General features: G+C 46.3%; 1 protein-coding gene across 1 annotated transcript in view; it reads right to left on the reverse strand.

Moving 5' to 3' along the window:
* VASH2 (vasohibin 2) overlaps window positions 1-24,542 on the reverse strand; it is a 66,911-nt gene that overhangs the window by 36,906 nt on the left and 5,463 nt on the right. Inside the window, exons 3-4 of the mRNA XM_050950252.1 lie at window positions 12,772-12,860; window positions 8,117-8,173 (exon numbers count right to left, since the gene is read on the reverse strand). Coding sequence (XP_050806209.1) covers window positions 8,117-8,173; window positions 12,772-12,860 — 146 coding nt within the window. The remainder of the gene's footprint in view (window positions 1-8,116; window positions 8,174-12,771; window positions 12,861-24,542) is intronic.

The following is a 24,542-nucleotide window of genomic DNA, read 5'->3' on the forward strand; positions in this document are numbered from 1 at the left end:
GTGAAGCTTGCCCTGGTGCCACCTGGGCCAGGCCTCAAGGACTTCAGTCTCCACAGCTGTCATTCACATTGATGTGCAAAAGAATAATATTTTTTCCAAAAGACCTTGCTGAAACTGGGGGAAAAAAAAAAAGCTATATTTGATCTGAATTTGCATTTGTAATTTATCGGGGGGGGGGGGAATAATCTCAGAGGTTAATCTGAAACACGGTGGCATTAAAATAGGATCCAGTCTAGTCCCCACAGAGGTCAAGGACAATCTTTTGTTGCCTTTAGTAGCATTAATGGCCTGATCCCAAACTACATTTATTCTGATTATTGGAAGTCATCCTATTGGATTTACTACTCATAATCCTCCACTGTATCCAAAAGTCACAGTCAAAAGCATCTCCTCTTGCCGCCTGTGAGACCCTCGTTTGTCCTTCCTGTGACTGCATAGCACAGTTACGCATGGCCTGACCCAATGGGCATTTCCATGGCCTTCAATGAGCTTTGGATCAGGCCCTCAGCCAGTCAAAGGAGGAGTCTAAACTTAAATGGCTTTAAACGTCAGGCAACTTCTCTCTTTGTTGGAGTGTACAATTTGGCCATCACCCCCAAACCTGCACAGTCAGTCAGTCTTTTCCCCCTAAGCACAGCCACTCCTACCCCTAATATATGTAACCAGTTCAGTTTGCTGTTCTAATAAGGAGTCTTTTTCCTTCTGCTGTATACCTAGCACTGTTTCAATGGGCAATATTTCCTTCTACCGTAAATTGCTTCAGGACCATAAAATATCAGTGTGCCCATCTGGATTAACTCCTTTGCCATACATACAAAAAGAAAATAGTGTGTTAATGGTACCTCTTAGGAATCTTGGAATTTCCATTAAAACAAGAGTGCTTATAAAAATGTCACAGGAGCTGCTTTTTTTATTTATTTATTTTTTTTAAATCACTGCACTATACCCATGTCACATAAAGGCTTACATCTAACTGGCAAAAGTAAAATTTACTGAGGCCTGGTCTACACTACAGAGTTAAGTCAATGTAAGGCAGCTTACGGTGACCCAACTCTGTAAGCATCTACACTAAAATGTAGCTCCCACCAATGTAACTCACCTACACCACCAACCTAATAGTAAACTCCACCTCCATAAGAGGCAAAGCACTGGTCGATGTAGTTAGATTGACACTGTGCCAGAAGGGCTGGCTCCAGCTTTTCTGCCGCCCCAAGCGGCACCGATAAAAAAAAAAAAAAAAAAAGCTGACTGGCAACACTTTGGCGGCAGTACAATCGCGCCGCTTCATTCTCCTGTGACAATTCAGCGGTGGGTCCTTCACGCTCTCTCTCTTCGGCAGCAGCTCAAAATGGAAGAGAGGGACCCGCCGCTGAATTCCCGCCGAAGACCCGTAGATGCTGCCCCAATACCGGATAGAGTGCCTCCCCTTTGTATTGGCCACCCCAAGCACCTGCTTCCTTCGCTGGTGACTGGAGCCAGCCCTGTGTGTCAGTGTAGATGCTTGTTGCTTATGTCAACTGTTGCTGCCTTTCAGAAGCTGTCCCATAATGCCCTGCACAGAGGTAAATCGATGCAAGCACTCCTGGTGAGAATGCACACCGCTAGCACAAGGAAAGGAGCATAGTGTGGACGTGCAAAAGCAATTTAATTACTGCAGTGGCTGTACGTCAATATAATTTAGGTAAACTTAATTCTGTAGTGTAGACTTGCCCTAAGTGTCAAACTTTTATCAATTAGTCTGAGGGGTCTTGACATACGCCCTCTGCTATAGTTTATGGATGATTCTTTTCTCTGATGCACCAGTGTGAATCTGGCCTAGCTTCACTGAAGTCAACTTACTGGTGTCACGGGCCTGATCCAAAGCCCACTGAGGTCAATGGAATGACTTCCATTGACATTAATAGCAGCAAAGAATCATGTGGCACCTTATAGACTAACAGACGTTTTGGAGCATGAGCTTTCGTGGGTGAATACCCACTTCCTCAGATGCATGTGGGGACATGCATCTGAGGAAGTGGGTATTCACCCACGAAAGCTCATGCTCCAAAACGTCTGTTAGTCTATAAGGTGCCACATGATTCTTTGCTGCTTTTACAGATCCAGACTAACACGGCTACCCCTCTGATAATTGACATTAATAACTTTGGATCAGGCCCTATGTGACAGCAGCATCAGGCCCTATGTTTTCTATTAGGGCCCTACTCCTCCCCAGGTATTGGCACGTTTGACGTCAATGAACTCTCCCCCTACCCTGAGTATTTCTATGGCTAAGCACTAGCTTTGCCAAATGTGAACTTCACAAGATTTCTCAAAGTACCTCACTACGAGGGAATTTCTATCAGTCCTCGGCATATCCATTTAAGCTTTCTGGGCACTTTGCTTGCATATAAGACACCCAGGGACTGTGTACTCTTTGGAGAAAACTAAATCAGCAATAATTTAGTATTCTCAATGACAGACAAGAAAGTGAACTGCTCAAATCCAACTACAGCAATTGGAGCAGCTACTGGTAGAGTCATGACAATAACATGGGGGTGCTTTAATGGGAAAATGTACATTAGATTCAGTCTGAATAAACCAGTACATCCGTACATTTTCCTCTATCTGCAAGATTAGAAGCAGATGTTCAAATATTCTCTCCAGGCTATTGTCTGGACACAATATATGCCAAATTCTCCAGTCCCACTGGGGTTCCTAGAAAGCAGGGTATGTTAACACAGGGCTTGCTCTTCTGTTATTAGGGTAAGTAGTTCCCACCTGCCTGCTTCTGTCACACTTCAGTTTGGGGGCTTTTTAAGCACTTCTTTAATCAATTATCCATTATATTCCCAGTCACAGAATTATTCAACCTGGTTCTTCTGCAGATCAGCCTCTGTACTACAATTTCTCCAAGCCCTTGGAATCTGACTCAAGGAGTCTGTCCAGATCTGAGGTTTTGGTAGGGTTGTAACTCAAGCTAACTGATTACCAGTTAGCTACAGTCAATAACAAAATTGCAAGTATTTATTCCTTGTTGTGGGTCATGTTTGTGTCCTAGAACAAAAGACTGTGAAGTTCTAGACTGGCATTAGCAATTGTGTTAATTGATTCCCAATCCACTGAGTTAACTACATGAGTTACAACACAGCCAAAAATGTCAGAGAAAAATTTTCATTAGCATATAAGTGACATAGACCTGGTCTACACTTAAAAGTTTTAGAGGTATGAATTGTTATACTAGTAAAGAACTCTAGTTCAGATGCAGTTTTATGGGCTTAAAAGTGACATACCAGTACAGTTCCTTCCCTTTCCATATGATAACAGCTATACCAGTTTCAAGTATTTATAGTTAAAAAAAGCTTGCTTAAGAAAGTACACCTTTCTAATATAGAGGGCTCTATCGCTTCTGAAAATGGCACCTAGGCATTTTTGAAAAGTGTCTCTAGTCTGGATAAACCCTGAGGGGTCTGGCTGGCAGGCTGTCAATTGTTAGCCAACAGTGAGTTATTCTTAACAGCATTTTTAAATATTGCATCCTATCAAGCCTGTCACCCTCAACGTTAAGTGTCTCAAACAGATAATTCATGCTCTCCTTCCTACGTGGAGCTCTGAATTTTTATTCTCTCATGGATCAGACTGATACTGGTAATAAATCCCTCCTGTGTCTAGTCCCTCTTTCCATAACAAATACCAGAGCTATTTCAAGACAAATTTCATACGATCTTCCATTTATATGTAGCTTCTCAACACATTTGAACTCACCCATTGGTCTCTTGACGGGAGGAAGCAACGGAACCTTTGTTAGGCCAGAGCCTTCACAATATAGAATCATTTTTTAAAAAAAAAAAATCATCTTCATAAGCACAAGTCAGGAGCCCAATGTGGGGGTGTGGAACACGTACAACTCCCAAAGGAGTCAATGGAAACTGAGGGCACACTGCTGGATTAAGCCCCATATGTACGCTTGCTCATCCAGATGGACTTCTGTATTGCCACACAATCAATACAATGGAAGTAATGAGCCTCTCACTAGCACTCTGAGGGTGACTTTTCCAAGTTGTTACTATCAGTTCGTTTTTCATCGAACCGCCATGAAAAATTCAGATTGTGCTTAAAGCTTTGATTCCATGGCTTGGTTTTTGCCATTTCAACGAGACTTTCATGAAACAAAGATTTAAAGCACCTCTTAAAACTCAACTCTGTAACACAACCCTAACGATAGTGATGTTACCTCTGCATCACATGCTCTTCAAGGCAGGGATTGAGACTTACTATATGCTTATACCATGCAGTTCTGATCTCAGGTGGGGTCTCTAGGCATTACTGTAAGAAAAAAAGTGTCCAAAATAAATCTTGTAAATAATAAACTTAATTCATCCTGGCATGAAACTTCTGAACCGAGATCTAGACCAAAAACTCAAACTCAGCTGTACAATGGATGGAGGAGAAGCAAGACATGATCACAATTAAAATTTGAGAGAAAATCCCAAAGAAATGTACAAAGTTAAAAAGAGCAGAGCTAGCAATAGCTAATGAAAGTAGCTCACCCAGCAAGCTTTTCCCAGTACTGCTTTGTCATTTCAGGAACAAAATAAACTTGTGGCACTCAATGTGTCAACCAACATGAATCACTACAGAAGCACTAAGCAGTAAAGCCTCTGGAAATATCCCTGAAAATAATCCATCAATCACAGCAGGCAGAGTTTGCAACAAAATGGAAAACTTGTTTGGCCAGCGGCCTTCAATTTAAAAGACAAACTTAGGGCTTGACCCTGCACAGTTCTGGGCACTTCACAGAAGTGTTGAGTGTCTTCAGCTGGAGTGAGGGCCCAATTCAGCAAAGCAATTAAGCACAGGCTTAAAGAGTCAGTGATTGAGAGCATGTGCTGGAAGTCAAGCACCTACTTCAACATTTATTGAATAGGAATGGATTTATGCGCTCCTTTCATGGTTTGCTCAATCCCGGCCTATGCACCCTGGCTTCAGGTTTCATGAACAGCTGCACAGGGCAGCTGGAAGACACAGTGATGATCAACGATTTCTTCTCCCTGTCCCCTTTCCCCCCCAACAGTTTAAAACGAACAAACGAATAAATCCAGCTGGCATTTTACAGCCAATAACTAAGTAATTGCAGAGCAAGAAATAGTTTCCCAACAGAGCCCCTATTTAATCACTGCAATAGGCATGGACAAATGTGTGTACTTAAAGGGCCAGATCCTCAACTAGTGTAAATCTGTGTAGCTCCACTGACTTTCATGGAGCTATGCCAATTTACTACACTGGTGGAGCTGGCCCATACAGTGCAGTTCATTAGAGTACCTGAAAACAATTTACAGTATTATTCCTGTTTCATGTATGGGGAAATTGAGGCACAGAGTGGCTGTGGCCAATGTTTTCAAAATTGGATATCTAAAGTTAAGCCCCTAAATCCATATACAACACTGAAATTCAGGCTGCTCATTTGAGAGGTGCTGGGCATCCAATTAAGTAAAATGTGGGTGCTCAGCTGGAGACACTCAGCATCTCACAGAACTGAGCCCTTCATGAGAAAGCATTATATTTTCATACAACCTGCAAACAAGCTGAATGAAGCTGATCAGTCTTCCCATGCCTCCAAGCCTGAATGGTTAACTGAGACCAAAGAACAGTAGAGTGATTATGGTAGCTCAAGATCTGATCCATTAGATGTTTCAATAGTTCTTATTGTAATTGCATGACAATTGTCAGAATTATCCCCCCTCCTCCATATATAGTAGGTGCTAGTCTACACTGGCAATGCTAAAGTGTTGCATGGCAGTGCATTAATGTGCCTAAAAAAACACCTCAACAAGGGGCATAGCTCCCAGCACTGAGGCACTGTTTACACTGGTGCTTTACAGCGCTGCAACTTGCTGCATTTGGGAGGGAGGGTGTTTTTTCACACCCCTGAGCCAGAAAGTTGCAGCGCTGTTAATTGCCAGTGTAGACAAGCCCTAAGTTAGGGTACCCAAACAGGCCAGAGGATCAAATGCACCTCACAGGCACTAAAGTACAGGTAATAGCTGATCAGATCTAGGCTATTATTGCTGGTGAGCTTCAAACAAGCAATTTCTATTCATCCGTCAGAAAAGGGACCAGTACAAGCAATGTTTCAGTGGCCTTGTAAGGATAAGGCTGTAGCCATACTGTGAGGCCTAAGGCCTTCGTCCGCAGTCAAGTTAAAAGAGCAGCAGCCACTGGCTGAGAAGCAGGAAGTCACATCCTCACATTCCATCTAAATACATTCAAACAATGTAATATCAGGCTGTTAAGGAGAGCCTGTCCTAATAGCACCTACTATCACCAGATAAAGAAACAGAGCTTAAGATGGCTAAAGAAAACTTCATTTGATAGCATCCTGCCTGGCAAGAAACCACTTATCAATAGTAGTGATTGTGAAACCCTTATTTCTTTATTGTTTTGTCATTATGGTGCCCACTTCCGTATTGCTTGTCTGTATGGTCTCTGTCTGGTTCTTTGATCGTTTCTGTCTGTTACATAATTAATTTTGCTAGGTGTAAATTAATTAAGGTGTTGGGGTATGATTGGTTAGAGAATTTTGTTAGGACTAGTTAGTAAAACTTAAGTAAAATAATTGGTTACGGTATAGCTAAGCAGAACTCGTGTTTCACTGTATAAACTGGGGTCCAAAACGAAGTTCTTTGGGAACTAGCTCCAGGACATAGCCCCATCGGAGCTGCCAGACTGCAACACTCTGCCAATAACACTGTGCAGAAACTGGAGTCCCCCAGATGGACCTGATCCTGACTGGCCAGCAGGGAAAAAAATCATCTGTCTTCTTGGGAGTGGTGAGCATTGTATGTGTAGCATGTACATTCTGTTTTTGGTGATTGGTAATAAACAGAGGCTATTACTGTGTAAAGCTCTTTCATTGGTAAAAGGTCCTGCAAACCAGCAGAAAATTACACTCTTAAGTCCTAAGATCAGGGTAAGGGTGGGTACCCTACACTAGAGTGTAAGGTTATGCCTGAGCCCATAGAAGGGTAAGAGTGGGTGCCTAAATTAAGAGGGTTATACCTTGAGCCCTAGGAACTGGGTAAAGGTAGGTGCCCCTAGAGTGTGTGAGTAACAGAAAATTTTGTGCGAGTAACCAGCTGAGTTCATACTTTTCATTAGTGATGTAAGTTTATTTGCAAACCAGATGCAGCCCATTATTCCCAGCAAAGTGACACCAGGGGTGTCACAGCATGAGGGCACCTCTGCTCTTAGCTGTGTTCTTCGAAGCTCTATGCATCAATGAAGCTTCTAACAGACTTTATGAAAAGCCCTTTCAGGAAGGTAACGATGAGAAAAATCAAAGTGCTTCCAACTTTTATAAAAAAGATAGAGATAAATGGGTAAATAGAGGAAATGACTGACATTAGACACCCCCACTCCGTTACCAGGGGGTTATAGGAATATCCTGATTCTGCTAGATTCTGGTTCAACAAAGACCGTCGTGTCTGGTCTTAAATGAAAACCTGGGTCACATTGGTTGTTAATACCCTTGTGAAGTGTACGTACAGTATACAGAAAATATGTTTTTTAGATTCTGTATCACAGGAGAGGTAGAGAAACAGGTTTCCTGTCAGATTGTTTATTCATCTGTCTCTCTGTCAGATAAAAGCTAACACAATGGACATCCATTTACATACGAACTTACAGAAGGAACGTGAAGTCAACAGGGCAGCACCACCTAGGAAAACAAGCCATGGGGCAGATGGGGGTGGGGTTATACTCTGTGAGTAGACAATAAATGGGGCAGGAGGGGAGGGATATAGGTAGGAAGCAAGGAAGACTTCCATCATAATGGCCCAGACTGGAAGCAGTCACAGATGAGTACTGGACCTTCTCAATCAATTCCAGATTCAGCCCAGAACTGCCATCAGTCTCAATTGCAAGCTGTACTCGGGCTAGGCATTTATGATTACAGACACAGCGAAGTACAGGAGAGAGAAACTAAGGGTCATATCCTCAGCTGATGACTTCAACAAAGCTATGTCGGTTTATATCAGCAGAGGATCTGTATATATGTGTCCAGGAAAAGCATTAGACTATCTCAGAACCTCAGGAATGTAAGAGAACCAAACCAATCTGCAGGCAGGCAGATGCCACTTACCCACTTAGAGGTCTTGTTTTCCTAATTTCAAAGAACTGAGTTCCTGTGTGATTGTATCTGGATTTTGTCATTTAAAGTAAAGTAACTTTAAGAAAGAGTTGGACAACAAAACAATAAAGCTCACCAAGGTGATGGAAAGTCTCTTTTCACTCTCAAATCGTAATTCCTCCTGGAAGCATAAAGCAGGTACTAAAAAGCCACAAACTCTCATGGCAGAAATTAAATCCTATATATGTGAAATAAAACTTAATTCTATTTTCTCAACTGTGAAGAGACACAAGTGAAAGAGGTTGTTAAAGCTGATCCAAATATTAAATGCTGCAAGAGATTATTATTAATTTTCTGGCCATCTCAGATCTCTTTCCTGTTAGTATGGGGGGAAGGAAAGAATCACAATGGAAAAGAGAAATAAAGAACAGTCCACCTAATTCATTGTTTAAGAATGCTCATAACCTCTCCGTCATGCAAAAAGAATCGTGCTATACATGTAGGGTTGCCTATAGGCAACATGTGGCTGATAATTTCCAAATATAAACAGAAGTAAGTCATTCTCCATCACAGCAAGACAATGAGAACATCTGTTAACAATATGCAGTGGGGAATGAGCCACAAGCTCATAGCACACAGCGGGCTAGTGGAAAAACAAAATGTCAGGACCCTTTAACTGAATGTACCTCTGACTCTCAGCACCAGTGGCCTGAATTTTCAGAACATCTGGGCACGGCAGCTCCCACTGACTTCAGCTGGAGCTGTGGATGCTCAGCACTTATGAAAATCAGGCCCTAGAGACAAAACAGAGCCTGAGGTCTGAGCTGGGTTGCCCTTACTCAGAGTATTCTGAGTGAAACAGAGTGGCATGATAGCCCTCAATGAGAAACCAAAACCCTGCATTTGAAATCCAGCAGACTTTGAAACGTGTTTAGGTCTGGATCCAAACTTTGAGTTCTCTAGGCCCTCTCTAGCACCTACCAAGTAGAGTGGTGTCTACTTTTTAAAATTAAAAATCCCACATATGCATTTCATAGTGTGACAGAGCCTCCTGTCTGCATCACGCCGTTCCCCCCTTTAATGCACATTAACAGAGCTCGCTGTGTCTGAGTAGCAATCATGCACCAGGGAGTAAAGAAATTTCAGGTCCAAACCTAGCCCAATATATGTGCTCTCTAAACAATAGGTTAGCCAGGCCTCTCCCTCTCAGGTTCAGCTGTTGCTGTAACTGTTGCTGGTGCTTTGATCTTTATTGCTGCTCTGCCTGGCCTACCAAACTTCCTGCTATTTTTGGATACTCTTCCAACTGCCTGTTTTCCCTCCAAATGCTCACCAGCCCCTCATGCGCCTTTGTTTCTATCTCCACTGTTTTTCTGTCCAATAAAGACCCAAAAAGAAGTTACAAAAGGGCAGAAATAACTGGCAAATGGAGCACGATGAAAGAGGCCAATTCAATATCTACTCCTGAGGGCATTCTGCACCAAAAAATTTAAAATTCTGCTCACAATATTTTAAAATTATGCAAATTTTATTTGTCAAATAAATGTGGAGGCTCCAGCATGGCACTAGGTAGCACCGGCCACTGGCTGCACAGAGGTGGGAGATCACTGTGCAGCTCCCCCCGGGGATGCAAGCTCAGTGGTGAGGCTGCACCCAACCCCGTGGGTGGCAAGTTATATACCCACGTGGTGCCCGGGCACCAGCAATATTCAGAGCCCAGGGGCCCAGCTCCATCAATGTTTGGGGCCGGGTAGCCCCCCTGATGACCCCCCTAAGTGTCCCCCAGGTCCCCCTTGTTGGCCCCGTGCACGTCCCTGGGCCCCGGAGAGAGCAGAGTGTCCCTGCCTCTTCCATGCAGCTTGCCTCCCTGCAGCAACTGCTGCCGCATGGGTCATACAATATCAGGGTTGGAAGGGACCTCAGGAGGTCATCTAGTCCAACCCCCTGCTCAAAGCAGGACCAATTCCCAACTAAATCATCCCCAGCAGGGCTTTGTTAAGCCTGTCCTAGTGACCCCATCTCAACTGCCAGGGCAGACTGACTCTGAGCCTGCCCTTCCCCCTCAGACCCTTCTCTTTTCCGGTGGGACCGCCCCCAGCACAGCACTCCCTCCCCCACCCGCAATCACTGCTCCTGCCCCATGCTGGGCAAGGAGGCAGCCCCATCCCCCACCCCCAGTGAGGCTACAATCAGGGGCAACAGCAAGGGAGGAGGCACACACAGCACCCCCCGGCACCCACCATGGGGGGGGTGAGGGAGATTCTTGGACCTGAAAGGGGCCCTAGGAGCACATGCAGTGACAGTGGTGGGGGTGAGTGTGCTGCTGGAGGGGGGCAGGAAAAGGGGGCCCCTCCCCAAGAGCTCACTACTGCCAGCAGGGAAAGGGCTGGGGGGAGTCCTCCTCTCTGATCCCTGTCCCAGAGCAGCCTGCCTGCACCCCAAACTCATCCCCACCCGAGCCCTCACCCCCTACACCCCTACCCTCACCCTGAGCCCCTCCCACACCCCAAACCCTTCATCCCCAGCCCCAGCCATCATCCCCCTACACCCCAACCCTCTGCCATAGCCCTGAGCCCCCTCCTGCATCATGAACCCCTCATCCCCAGTCCCACCCCACAATCCTCACCCCACACCCCAACCCTCTGCCATAGCCCTGAGCCCACTCCCACACTCCAAACCTCTCACCCCCAGCCCCACCCCTGCACCACCTCTCTCCCCAAGCCTGTACCCCCTCCCTCCACACCCCCTCCCATCCCCAAACTCCCTCCCAGTGCCTGCACCCTTCCTCCACCCCAGACCTCCTCCTCCACCCAAACTCCCTCCCAGAGCCTTGGGCAGGTGGGGGGCGGAGTTTTGGGGGGGCAGATTCTGGGCACTACCAAAATTTCTACAAACCTGCCATCCATGCCCAACAGCGCAAGGACCGGACCTATCCTTGAAACACCCAAGGGCCCTATCCCTCCATGCCAAGTGCACCAGGTGTGGGCACGCAGGCTCAGCAAGGCAGGATCCAAGTGTGGCGGGCTTAGTGTGGGGGCATCCAGAGGTGGGTTGAAAGGGCTCTGTTTGGGGTAATCTGGGTGTGGAGGGCTTAGTGGGGGGGGTTCTGGATGCTGGGGGAGTGAGGCTCTGGGGTGGGGATCCAAATGCAGCTGCTTGGGGCTTGGTAGGGTGGCAGTGTGGGTGGCTTTTGGGGGTGGTCTAGGTGCAGGGGGAGTGGGGCTCATCAGGGGGGTTCTGAGTGCGAGGGGGTTGAGGCTCAGCAGGAAGGTCTAGGTTTGAGGAGGTCTGGATGAATGGGGGTTGGGCAGATGGGGGAGCAGCTCCCCATACAGGGATCCCTCCCCCTGCAGCTGAGGAATGATAAGTGCAGGAAGCATGGAGGGCTGGGAGCAGTTTGCAGAGCTTCCTACAGCTGGGGCAGATATCTGGGGGTGGCTCTGACAGGGCCCCAGATGCCATGCAGGGGAAGAAGTAGTCCCATCCTCCCCTCCCATCTGGGACAAACAGCTGAGGCCAGCACAGGGCAGGAGCCACCAGCTGGGTCTTCTCCAGTCCTGCCTCCTGCCCACCAGTGATTTACCTCTCTGTCAGCACCCTGAGCACCCAAAACATACTGCTGGGGAGGGTCGCATGACTGCTCTTGTGGCTTCCCTATCAGAAAGTCAATTTTCTGTGTGGAACCAAAGAATTCTGTGGGGGACAAATTCTATGCATGCGCAGAATTCCCCCAGGAGTAAATATTCCAGCCAATGACTGCTCATTCCATCACTCTGCCCATGTGCCGTGGAAACACGATCAATGTTCAGCGGTGGGGAGAGAAGGGGAAGAAATGCATGTAAGGTTCTGATTAAATACATAAAAGCCAAGAAACTGAGAAGTGGCTCTCCCCTAAGCATCAAGCTCTACCGCAGGGCATGCTCACAGACGTGCAGGCCTCACTCGGGGGGGCTGGTTTGGAGAGGTCAGGACCAGGTCTCCATCTCCATTCCCAGCACTTTGCTTTCCGGTGGGGCGAGCAGCAGCAAAAGTCCCCACGCAGAAATGCAGCAGGGGACTCCGTCTGTGAGCAGTCGCTCAAGTTGAGGGGAGGAGGCGGCCTCTTGCATGCCCCTCTGGAGTCCACCCCCAGGTAGCTGAGCAAGTGCAGCCCACCTCCTGGCCCAGGGAAAGCCAAATCCCTCCCTCAGTGAAAAGCGTTAGCTGTGGCTGAGAAGGTGAGGGTTAGATTCAGCCTGGAGGGGAAAAACGCTGTAATCACATGCTGCAGCTAGATTGGGAAAGGGGTGGATAGTGTCAATGCAAACTGAAAGTGAGCTATCGGGAGAGGCTGGAATATATTACTCCAGGCGCCGTGAATGCTGATCATTTTGAAATTGGCTTATGAGGTTGTTCTGAACATTCCTATTCATATATATGGAGTTGGCACTTCAGTTAAATTCTGCTCAGTGTCACTTAGAGCTAATTGTGTTGCCCTGAAGACCAGAATGAGGAACTCGACACAGGCGGTGTCACAAATCTCCACAAGTGGTGGCAGAGTGGGAGTTTTTTCCCTCCTGAATTATCCTCTGCCTTTGCAGCAGCCTCGTGTTTAAGTTACGTCGTGGATTCAGTACAGAGTGTAATGACTGTGCCACCCACCCTAGGGCCAAACTCAAGAAGGATACTGCAGCATCTTCATGTAATTCTGTATTGCTTGAAGCCATTCTGGGATAGACATGGAGAGCCTGTAGTTTGGCACTGGTGGCACTGAAGGCTGAAAACAAAAAGGATAAAAAGATGATATAGGTTATTGCTTCCAGGACAGCAGCTAGAACAATTTGGCTCTCAAGGCAGGCGCTTAAAGGGATACAATTCAGAGTTTAGGGCCCGAGAGTGAAAACCTCATATGAAAGCAATCAGCCCCATGTAAATAGTGCAGATTCTGATCTCGGTTACTACAATGTGAATTATATGTTCACTGGAGTTACCCTGCATCTACTCTGGTGGGACCACTGGCATGAGGAAGGGGCAGCCTTTAAATAACATCCTAGACTGAGAGATCCTGACACAGAAACCAAAAGTGTTTGTGTTTTAAAACTAGAAAAACCAATTTCAGATTAATGGAATCCCAATGCTGGATTTGTTCCAGACTCTTCACAGTATTAATTTCAATTTTAATCTCTGGTTTTATCTATCTCAGGGATTCTCAAACTGGAGGTCAGGACCCCTCGGGGGTCCCAGGGTTATTACATGGGGGGTCTCGAGCTGTCAACCTCCACCCCAAACTCTGCTTGCCTTCAGCATTTATAATGGTGTTAAATATATTTAAAAGTGCGTTTAATTTATTGGGGGGCGGTCGCACTCAGAGGCTTGCTGTGCGAAAGGGGTCGCCAGTAAAAAAGATTGAGACCCACTGATCTATTTTGAGAGCGAGCGAGCGATGAATGGAGACAAAGAGCAACTTTGACAATATAAATTTTTCTATCTGCTTGTGGAGTGCAGCACCTGACCCTAAGTCTGCTGATAGGGGCAAAGCTCAAGGATTCATCAGGCAGTCCCAGCTCAGCTTTCGCCATACTATCCTGCCACATTATAATGGTCACGGGGGAAGGGGACTTCCCTCACCTGTGTCTGATTAGCTGCCTCCCTGCTGAGGCTGTAGGGCTAGAGCTCAGGTGACAGCTTGAAGATCAGTTGGGGCCAGATTTTGGATGTCAGTGGGAGTTAGGAGCTTTTTGTAAATGCCACTGGGCACTTAAATACCTTTAGAAGTCTGTCCTCCAATTCACGAGAGACTCCCAGGCAGACGGCCTGTGCAGTGCACTCCTATAAGCGCTGGGTTAAAGGGCATAATTGATATGTTCAGATTGTGTTAACTATTTTTTATTTTGAAGAAATAACTGAAGCCATGAAGAAAGGGACTGGCACCCCACAGCTGGAGAATGTTCTTTGGTCCGCAGGCTGGTCAAAGAGCTCACTAGTTTACAATAATCTAATCCCGATCCAAGACTTTGATGTGCCAATTGTTCTCAACCCCAACTAGTTTTCAGTGGGAATTTGGGACATTCAGTGGTTCACAGGAAGGACTCAGGCATTTACCAGTTCAAGCCTTTTTGGACAGGACCATCTTCAAGGTCAGTTCTAGCTCCATGCCCATTTAAAGCCAGTTTCACCAAATCAAACAAACAAAGTTGCATCACTGCCTTGAGGAGACACATCTCAGTCTCTGCCCATCACTGCCAGTCAAGAACTTCCCCAGGATATTTACTAAAGCTCTTTCTGTGCCAGCATTATAGGGCTCATTATTTTACCCAGCATTCTTCATCCTTTTGATTAATGAATTAACATGACACAATACATAAAATAAATAAATAAAAGCCGTAACTTCACTAACCACTGCAGAAGGCAGTAGCCAGACACCACTATCCAATGCATTACAGACATGCCAATTTGTTAAGCATAAAGTTCTTGTATTAGGGAACCAAGTTCAGGAGGAGCTGTTTATTTAACATACTAGGCCAAACTTTTCAAAAGTGTCTAGCAATTCTGACGACTCCATTTTTGGGTGCCTGTTTGAGAAACCTTAAAGGGGCCTGGTTTTCAGAGAGTTGGCAATCAGCACTTCCTGGGAGAAAAAGGGTCCCTTTAAAGTATCACAGGCTGGACACCAAAAATCACCACAGGTTTTGAATATGTAGGTCTTAGGGCCCAATTCTACCATCAAATACGTGATACAATTCCATGGGAGAAACAAGTGATGAGTGCATGGATTGGAGTCCTTTGGGAATTGCACCCACATATTTGAAGGCAGAATTGGCCTTAAGAATTACCTCCCCATACCCTGTGATGGTAGAATAGTTTCAGATTGTTTCCCAAACTCCTGAATATTTCCTGCAAATCCCTTCAGTAAATTACTATACTGCAGCTGTACCCAATTCCAATTGCCTAATACATTTGGACTCCAATTTATCATTTTAAACTAGTTTGAATGCTGTACTGAACAAGTAACAACTGCAGTCATTATAAGCCTATTTCAAGTAGACAATGTGTATTTGTAATAATGATAAACACAGACTGAGCAATTCACACATCCATGGGCTGGGTATCAGGAGAGCAATGTTCAGAAAAAGAGGGTGAAATCTTGACACTGTTCATGCCAATAGCAAAATTCCTACTAGTTTCAATAGATCCTTTCACCCAAGACAGGTTAGGCACAAACTATAGATTTTAGACAATTGCTACTAGCAGCAAGATGCGCAATCAGTCCTTTTTCAAAGGAAAACAAACAAACAAACCACATATACACACTATCCTCCAACATTAGCGACATGGAGAAACAAAGTATGGGAAATCCTTCCAATGGAAAATATGACAGCATAGGATCAAGACATTTATAATGTATGGTTACCATTTTGGGAGTTTGAACAACAACAACAACAACAAAACACACCAAACAATAAGACATTGTCCAAACACAAATGTGTCTTTTAATGGTAACAAACACAGGCTATGAACCAGATTTGTTAATACTTGTATGGAAAGTTCATGTCTGTTAATAAGGATTTTTTTTAAATAGCTTTAAGGGGAGAAAAATATTTATCAGCATCAACATGGGTGGTGTAAAGAGACTCATTCAGTATTATGGTAACACTATGTTAAACAAATTGATCTCATTATTATATCAATCTGTAAGGTCTCTCTAAACAAAATCTCACTGTTATAATGATCATTGTTTTGTCTCTGATATTTACATGGCAAGGATTTGTAAACCTGTTAAAACCTCCTAAATAAATTAATAGTTGAAGAAATGTTTTGTGTCTGCCAGCAAAATATTCCCCTTTACTTCTTGCAACCCAACCACCGGGACACTGTGCTGCTGCACACAGACCAGAAAGTGCCCGAACTGCAGGAACTGCACACAGAGTAAAAATGGTGAAAAATAACATGGATTGTTTCAAATAATTTCAGGTTTAGTCATTTATGCTGCTGTAAACGTAAGAGTAAAATCGCCCCTTTCTTTTTATGTTACACAGACACACCCAGCCTTTGGGTGGGCTATTCGAAAGCCCTCAGTGTTAGTCGTACTCTGCTCCCAATGTGAAATCTCCCATTGACTTCCAGAGAAGCTAACTCAGGCCAACGCCAAGCACCCCAACCCTTTATGTTTGTACAGCACCTAAGAGACCCCAATCCTGATTGGGGCGCCTGGATACCACCACACTATAAATAATCAATAATCTCACAGTGTCCCATTAGGAATGACTAGATACTGAAGTTTTGTATGTATGTGAAGTCGGAGAATGAAGTTTAAAATGATTTTTTTTTTTAATCATGTGAGGCGCACGCAGGCTCTCACAGACAGACACTACATGGCTCAGGAAAGGTCAAATCTGCAAGACTGTTATGCTTGAAACCATTCCGCTATCAATTATGGTAAAGCATTAAAGATGGGTCTGCCTGGAATCCAGGAAGGTCAGCCAGGGAACCCCGCTGTGTCTCAGAACCACACAACAGACAATTTCCCCCCAAGGTAGAAACCAAGGACCTGATCCTGCAAGGCACTGAGCACCTTCAACTTTCACTGACTTCAGTGGGAGCTGAGGACGTTCAGCATTTCAGAGGCAGTGCTCAGCACCCTGTAGGTTTGGACAGCAAGGGGAAAACAGACATTTGTTTTCTGTGGAGCTCTCCATGCTCCAGCCCACACTGAATTTCCAAGTGCTTACACCTCAAGCCCTGCACTAATACTTTCAAACCTTGTGTGCTCAAACACACAGGGAACCTACAGGCAGTGCCAGAGTGGGAAAGAGGAAGGTGGCTGTGGAGGCACTATGCCTATGGGTAATGACTCCAGGACACTGGGCAGCGAGCGCTTCTTTGCAAGTAGCTCCATAGGCACCATCCAGTGAGACTGGGTCCTCACCAAGACACACATCTCTGAGGCTACTAGTGCTGATGGCAGTGCGGCTGGCCTCCCCCACTTCTGCTCCCAAAGCACAAGCTACCTGCTATAGCTTCCTGAGCCCTCTCAACCTCTTCCTCCCAGTGAAACCAGGCTGCTCAGACTCAGATTTGGCCTTCATGCTGTGACAGAATTCAGTTCACGCATTCAAGGGTAATATTTGTTGGATGTGATACACCAGGCAAAGCAAGTACCTCAGGTTGAAAGCCTCTTATAATAAAGCCTGGAAGCAAAACAGATTAGTAGAAGTTAAATAGCTTAACTTCAGACAGGCCACTCTTCAACTTTCTTCTCAGCCCTCCAAACTGCTGGGGTAAGACTTAGCTACAGCAAACAAGAGATACATGGATGCCCAGGACAGGTAACACTGAGACAAATATTTCCCATGTAGGTCTGAAAACCAATATAATGCAAGGGAAATCTGTGGGCCAGTCTCTCCAGTCTGTTAGGGCAAATCCTGCTGAGAATTCACCTCCTCCACTACCAGAAGATTGATAGAAGCAGCTTTATAAGTCACTCTCCTATCCCAGCAGAAAGAGAAGGAAGGGGCATGTTGGAGAATGGGGCAGGGAAAAGGGGTAGGGTTGCCAGGCATCCAGTTTTATACTGGAATGACCAGTCAAAAAGGGACCCTGGTGGCTCCGGTCAGCACTGCTGACCGAGCCATTAAAAGTACAGTCAGTGGCACAGTGGGGCTAAGGCAGGCTTCCTACCTGCCTGGCTCCCTGCCTGCCCTGGGTCCACGCAACTCCTGGAAGCAGATGGCATGTCCCTGCGGCTCCTAGGTGCAGGGGCCACCATGGAGGCTCTGTGCGCTGCCCCTGCCCCAAGTGCTGGCTCTGTTGCTCCCATTGGCCAGGAACTGCAGCCACCGGGAGCTGTAAGGGTGGCGCCTGCGGACGGGGCAGCGCGCAGAGTCCCCCTGGGCGCCCTTGCGCCTAGAGCCAGAGGAACATGTCACCACTTCTGGGAGCCTCCTGAGGTAGACATAGTTGGGAGCCCACACCCCAATACCACTTCTGGACCCCAACCCCTTTCCCAGACCTGAGCCATCTCCTGCACCCAAACTCCCTCCCAGAGCCAACACCCCACACCCTCTCCCACACTCCAACCCCCTGCCCCAACCCTGAACCTCTTCCTGAAACCAAAATCCCCCCCAGAGACCACACCTTCTCCTGTGCCCCAGCCCCCTGCCCCAACCCAAACCCCTCATCCCTGGTCCCACCCCAGAGCCCACACCCCCAGCTGGAGCCCGCACCCCAACCCTCTGCCCCAGCCTTGGAGCCCCTCCTGCACCCTGAACCCCTCATTTCTGGCCCCAACCCATTGCTGGTATGCTCAGCTGGAGCCCTCCCCACACATCCCAACCCCCTGCCCCAGCCCTGAACCCCATCCCACACTCCAAACCCTTTATCCCTGGCCCCACCCCAGAGCCTGCACCCCCAGCCAGAGCTCTCAACCCCTCGCGCACCCCAACTCCGTGCATAGCAAGTGAGTGAGGGTGGGGGAGAGTGAGCGAAGGAGAGAGGGGGAATGGAGTGGGCGGGGCAAGGGTGTTCAGTTTTCTGCAATCAGAAAGTTGGCAACTCTAAAAGGGGGTGTGGTGGAACAAAGCTCCATTGCAACTGAGCTTCCCCTTGCTTAACGTCCATGAAGAATATTATGCCAGTGGCATAAGGTGGGCTGCCCTGTTCCATCCTAACTTGCCCAGGGACATGAGGCCCTACATCAAGGAGTTGCAGATAGTTCCCTGCACCCTCCCCTCTCCACTCCATCGGAGCAGAGCTGACATGGCCTGGAGAATCAGAATGATATTGCAGACAGCACAACACTTATACACTAGGGCCCAGCCTAGCACCATGGCAGTCAATAGACATTTTGCCGTGGTTTACAATGGGAGCAGGAGCAGGCTCTATAACAACATTGCCACCCTTAGCGCCAGTCAGGGCCTGACCATCAAAAGTGCTGAGCACCTGCAACTCCCACTGAAGTCAACGGAAGCAGCAGGTGCTCGGCCCCACTCAGGGTTAGGCACTTGCTGAGGATGATATAGTTCCATTTAACAGAGTCCTGAGCTGGCCAACCCAGCACAGAGTCAAGAGGCTGATCAAGAAAGACATTGTGCCAGACATATCTAGCTGTTAGAAGGGCAAGTTCTCCATGTCGATTTGATTACCTGAATATCTACAGAGGGGAACAGGTAACTGCTTTGAAAATCGTGTTAGTTCTAGTTCCAGTAGTCAGGGGGATGGGAAAAGGAAGAGGTGAACAGGTTCTGTGTTTGATGAGAAAGATGGATCTAAAAGCTAGCCAGTGGATAACACCGATATTGAAGTGAAACTTTTAGTATAAGCATCAAACAGCCAGGAGTTTGCACAGCAAATTTAAATAGAGATAGAGAGCTTGAATGCTGAAGATTATCAACACTGTGTGGGCAGGTGTTATTCTATTTGCAATTATAAAAGCCAGTGTCTTAAATAAATACCAGAGATTAAAACCTAGCTCCACTGAAGTTTTGCTCATGACTTCCATAGAGCAGAATAGGGAGGAAGGATGGTCCTGTGGTTGAGGCACTAGCGTAAGCCTAGGGTGATCTGGGTAAGACAAAATCACTGGGCCTCTGTTCCCCGTGTGTAAAACAGGACAAAAGAACTTCCCCACCTCACAGGGGTGTCGTGAGGATAAACACACTAAAGATTGCGGAGTGCTCAGATACTAGGGCAATGGCGGGGGAGGATGACGTATAAATACCATACATACAGCCAGGATGTCACCCCATGTTAGTACTGTTGCATATTTTGACAGAGCTGTCAGATCAAAAGTCCTATGTCTCCTCAAGAAATTTCAGTTTCAGAAACCCATTAATCTCCTTCTCCTGTGCTGTCCCCACAGAGGAGTCTCTCTTCTCCTCATGCAGGAAGTGAAGTGACATGGACCCTACTTTCCGAAGCACCATTTCCTGCTCTCATTTGAATATCAAGGGAACACATACAGTTTGTCTTCAGTGGCACTGACTGACAGCGGACAGTTTACTCACTACTCCCTGCAGAACACCACCTCTAGAAGAGTGTATCACAAGTAGAAATAGCCTGTGGAAACCTCCCTTCAAATAATAATAATAATACAGTTCTCTATAGTGTAGTTCACATCATTTGTGTACTTACTCAGAGACTAAGTAAAATACATAGGGCCAAATTATTCTTTGGAATAACTCCACTGATCACTACAGTTATGCTAGGGATGAATTTGGCCCATGGAATCCAAGTAAACTTCTGAAATTTATATCTGAGGACTGTCTTATACACAAAGAACTCCAAAAGCTAAAAATCTCAATTCGCTTTATTATTTTTTTTTAATACCTTGAGTAGCACTAGCTGGATAAGATCATTTTAAACTAACATCTTTTAGCACAGCATTTCTCAAACTGGGGTCTGCGAGGGTACTCCAGGGGGTCTGTCAGCCCTGCTGATCAACTCCTCCCTCCTAGTACCTCTTGCATGCTGGGGAACAGCTGTTTAGCGGTATTCAGGAAGAGTTGAGGGACGGAGGAGGAGCTGATCAGTGGGGCCTGCAGACCCCCTGAAGTACCCTTGGTTCCTGGCATGCAGGAGGTGCTGGGAGGGAAGGAGAGGAGCAGGGATGGAGTGCACTGGGGGGAGGGGGCAGAAAGAAGCAGGGAAGAGGATGGGCAGGGGTGGGGTGGGGCCTTGGGGGAAGAGGTAACATGGGGGCAGGGCTTGGGGCTGAGCGGGACGCTTGGGGGTCCACAAAATTTTAAAATCAAGATGGGGGTCCTCGGTTGCTTAAGTTTGAGGACTGCTGTTTTAGCACATTTACAACTAGGCTAAGCAACTAAGGGTAAGTTCCAAGCCTCCAACTTGCATTTTTCAATTCAGTTTACACCTAGAGTTGGCAACTACTCCAGATAAAGGTGCTAAGATCAGTCCTCCCACAATTCTACCTGCTCATTCCATACAAACAATGCATGAAATGCTAATGCAGCAAAGTTTTAACCTCTCACTTAAAAGCGAAGTGTGGCTGTCTCAATACTATGCCCTCAAAAACAGAGCACTCCAGTCATAGCCACACGTCCCAACAGATGCAACACATCTGCAAGAGTTTGTAATGGGATAACTGAACAGCTGAAGGAGCACAGAATGGAAGGAAACATGAACCCAGCCATTCATGAATTATAAAGTGAATGACAGATTAACAGAGACATATGACAAAGGGGCAGATTCTGATCTCATACCAATGTTATTCAAGAGTAAGTCCACTGAAGTCAAGGGGGCTATCCCAGTATAAGATATGGGCGAGATCAAAGTCTGTATTAAAGCCCACACAGAGAGCAGGGATTGTCCTGAGGCTAGTACTTTTCACAGGACCAGGTTTCCAGCAATATGGGTTCTATTGCTAGCCCCGCCACAGGCTTCTTACATGACCTTGTGCAAGTCACTTAATGCATCTGCACCTCAGTCTCGGCTGCGTAATACTTACTGACTCCATACCCTCTCTCTGTAAGTACTCCCATTAATACTCAGCAGAGTGGAGCCATCAGAGAGACTGTTGGGAGGCTTCATTCATTAGCCTTTGCAAGGCACTTTGAGAGCCAAGGCCAGCTGGCACTACAGCAAAAGTACTAGCTAAAGGACCAGTACAATTTACTAGGCACTGATAATAAACTGAAGACGGGGGCAGAGTGGGAACAGGGATAATCCTGAAGATGCTGGTATTTCCAAACCCACAGCTCAATCAGTGTTTTAGGGAGACATCTTCATTTCCAGAGAAGCCAGTGTTGGGAGGGAAAGGGAGAAAATCAGCCTTGTGTTTCTGTAATTTACATCTGTCCTACTAACAGCAACCCAACGACAAACTCAGAAGCTGCTTATTGCTCTACACTAAGAGGTAGTGAGTCTAATGCTAAGATGATTAGTTGCAACTTTCTGGAAAGGGAGGAAAACTCATCGCCCATCACTGGGAATTAAAATGATTCAGAATCCAAACTGAACTCATCAAATTCATGCAAGTAGCTATGCTAATAGAACTCATGTTCAGCTTTTAGTTACTTCAGGTAACTAAAGAGACTAAAGATTCACTTTTTAGAAGGAAGGTGCAAGCTAGTGGACTCTCTTACCAGCTTGAGCAAGATCAATGCCACACCAGTGACTACTTTAGGCCCCGGACTCCAGGCAAAAGTTATTGGTTAACCAGACACTTAGGCAAAATATCAAAATAAATAAGTTCTTTGGCCCCACACAGGCTACAGCTCCCAGAGACTTTTCTCTCACCTCTCTCAGCCAGTGCCCTGACCCAGGGACTCCTATAGGAGCCTTTCTATACCCTACAATTCTCTCCTTCCCCAGCCCATTTACCTAGGACCCATTCAAGAGCTAGGTCTCCATTTCCTATTCCCTGTAGTTCACCAGCCCAACTGAAGATTTGTGGGCCTCTATAAGGACCAGGTGCTCTTCAGGCAATCACTTGTGCCCTGGCATTAGCTGGGAGGCAGCTACCTAGTCACAGGTGGGACTGGGCACATTTCCCCTTAAAGGTGCCAGTCACCCAGTGCCAGGAGGTCTCCTGTTGCACCATAGTGGAAGGAGAATGGTAATTCTTCTCCCACTGATCAGGAATTAGTAGCCTGACCTTTCAGGAAAAGAACACATGAAACTATCAGCTGTCTAGTTTGACAGGTATCAAGTGTTATCTCTACACTATTACGGGGCGCCCATGTACATAACATGGAATAGGGATTCAACTCTGAAGATACTGAAATACAGTGAGAAAAAGGAAATCACCACCAGTGCTCCCCAGTATTCAGCTACATCAGACGGCCTTCAGGGTGCTGGTATACTTGAAATGTTTCTGCTCGTTCACCAGTTGCTTCATCAATCACCACAGACATTCCAAGTGTAAGTCATATGATGCTGCAAACTCTTTGGGACTGGAAAGCAAGGGGAGAGAATCAAGTCCAGTATGTGCTTTGCTATCTTCTAATAGCAACTAGAGATGCTGAGCAATGGCGAAGTCCTCAATGGAACTCTGACGTTTCAGTCCTTTCTACCTGAGGGGAAATCTACAGGTACAAGGCAGCCTACACACCTCGTCTAGCCCCATACTCCAAAGGGAAAAAGTGTGCGTGTCTTACAGTCTATATACCACTATCGCCCACACAAACCAGATTAAAAATAAAGTGTTTCAAGTCAGCTAAAGGGTTAACAAGAGAGTCTAAATCTAAAGACAAACACCAGGAAAAGTGTTGCCAGATACACAAAGAGCAGAACCTGCTAAAAAAGACATCAGTACCTGATGCATTGTACAAGATCCCAAATCCAATCTCTTCCTAACACAAATTGACTATGGCTGAGCTGAAAGATGCCACAAAACATGATGCAAAGAAAAACTCCATGAGCCTGTGAGTAGCATAGTAAAATGTCAGCAGCCAAGCAGCTAAGATGTTATCGTTAGTACCATAGTTTACAAAATTGCACTCCTAAGCAGGAGTAGATCATATTCCAGGACAAGACCTGGTCCATGCTATTATATTAACAGGGGAGAGGAAAATTAAAGAAATAAGCATCAGGAACTACACTAGGTACCCAACTGTTGCTGACTGTGATTGTCAGCTCCCCCAGCCATCCCCTCTCAGTCTGCACTGGTTTAGAAAGCTTTAGCCATTGGTTTAGAAAGCTTGATCCATTTCCATGCCATTAATGAAAACATGACAAGTGCTTCATTCCACCAGGTGCAGATGGACCTTTCATCTCACAGCATCTCATCCTAGCTATTTCCTATAGGACCCAGGAACTGCAGTAGCAGCACAGACCAATGGCCCATATGCAGTAGCATTGACCTCTGTCTAGCACATACCTGACACTTCAGAGGAAGCATGACATGCTGAAGTCAAACCTTCCCACTTCACGTGTATCTTAACTGTCATTTGAGAAACACCTCCCCAGGGAAGATTTGGCTAAGGGACACTCAGTCACTTACCTTTCCAACTTCCATATTAGTTACTTTGCTAGGCCCAGCTCCACACACCCTTGCAGTAAAGCCCTCCCAGGAGCAGGGAAGAGAATTCAAGAACTCCATTTGATTTAGCCAGTTCGTCTTGTAGGGTTTCTACTCCATGCCCCTACCAGGGGAAGGACTTTACAGCCTTAAAGGGAGCAGAGTGTGGGCCTCCAAACTCCACAAGAACCTGACGCGCCACAGGGAAGGGATGTTCCAGATGAGTGGATCCTTTGGGATGGGCTGCTATGAGTTCTCCATGATGCACCTGAGTTCTACGCCCTCCAAGTAGAGGAGGTGATGTGGTGATCAGGACTGCTGGCTTTCTGAAGGAAATAACTCCTGTGTTTGAGCCTAAGGGGAAGAATCCTGGGGAATGACTGCTCCTGGTTGCCACAGGTAGTGCCACAGCTTTGCAGTGTTCAGACAAGGGGGCTCCTGCAAGCTCAAGGGAAGGGGAAAAAAGCTGGAAACTTAGGCCCA

Source organism: Gopherus flavomarginatus, chromosome 4 (assembly GCF_025201925.1).
Source record: "Gopherus flavomarginatus isolate rGopFla2 chromosome 4, rGopFla2.mat.asm, whole genome shotgun sequence".
NCBI lineage: Eukaryota > Metazoa > Chordata > Testudines > Testudinidae > Gopherus > Gopherus flavomarginatus.